We start from the raw sequence: 1101 nt of genomic DNA, 5'->3' as shown, positions 1-1101 counted from the left end.
GCAGAACAGGAACCTGCTGTAAAACAGCAATTATGCTGAGTCAGGCTTGATTTTTAGTAATCTTTTCCTGTTAAATAAATAAATTAAATCAAATCAAATACAAATTCATAAATTATGATGTAGACTCACTAATGACAGACACTAATGTAATGGTTGAGCATCATAAACAAAATAGTCACATTGTCAGACAGGACAGTTTATTCAGATATTTTCTACATCCAGTATTTGTGATTTTCAACATTTCCTGAGAAAAAGGAGGAACTCATTGATTTGTATGAAAAAACACCTGTGAAATGCAAAATACTTAGTTGAAGGCACTGTTTTAGTCCTTTAAATGAGTTATCTATTTTAAATTTCCATAACTATAAAATTCACAATTTCCTCAGCTTTATTTTGAACCTTAGTTTGTAAAAATCGAGCAAGAAATAATGAAGTTATAAGAGTTTTTCATCAGTAAGACGCCTCACAGTCCATTGACCTCCATTCATTTTGTTGAGGCTCCTCAGTGCAGAACAGAGCTCCAGTGTGGGTACGTCAATGTAGCTAGCAACATGCTAACCACGCCCAATCCAGTAATATATATCAATGGTTTTAATGCTCCCGGTGTGGGGCTGGTACGGTTTTCACACTTCTTTTCTTCCCCACAGAGTAACTGTTACTGCTGCCTGCAACATGGATTTCAGTCGTTTCCCTCTGGACTCACAGACCTGTACCCTGGAGCTGGAGAGTTGTAAGTTTAAGACCTTACTGTATAAATCCTGATTATTWGAGACTTCTGGAATGGGTGACAGTTATTCAAATCATGAAGGAAATCATGAGATATTTCATCAACAGACAGTGTGAACTCTAATAGTTAAAAACAACATATTTCAGAAAATGCTGCTCGGCCTGTTAGTGCACCACGTCTGTGATCAGTTTCAGTTTGGTAAAACTGACTAAGTTATGGCCATTTTTGTGTTTTGTGGGGTCTGAGGYGGCCATCTTGAATTGGGTTGACTTCAGAAGATATTCTGTTGTAGATCAAATGTATTTATTTATTATTTTTATTAATGTCCTGATGCATCTCAGTAATCCAGGTAAAAAAATCAAAAAGAAAAAAAT

At 35.8% G+C, this 1101-nt stretch overlaps 1 protein-coding gene across 1 annotated transcript in view; it reads left to right on the top strand.

Moving 5' to 3' along the window:
• LOC106511241 (gamma-aminobutyric acid receptor subunit rho-2) overlaps positions 1 to 1101 on the top strand; it is a gene marked incomplete at its 3' end in the record, with an annotated part of 12936 nt that overhangs the window by 10576 nt on the left and 1259 nt on the right. Inside the window, 1 exon segment of the mRNA XM_013999991.1 lies at positions 648 to 730. Within this exon segment, the coding sequence (XP_013855445.1) occupies positions 648 to 730 (83 nt within the window).

The sequence above is a fragment of the Austrofundulus limnaeus genome, unplaced genomic scaffold (genome assembly GCF_001266775.1).
Source record: "Austrofundulus limnaeus strain Quisiro unplaced genomic scaffold, Austrofundulus_limnaeus-1.0 Scaffold2618, whole genome shotgun sequence".
Classification (NCBI taxonomy): Eukaryota; Metazoa; Chordata; class Actinopteri; order Cyprinodontiformes; family Rivulidae; genus Austrofundulus; species Austrofundulus limnaeus.
Note: the sequence above shows the minus strand (reverse complement) of the source record. Positions and strands in the feature narration are given on the sequence as shown.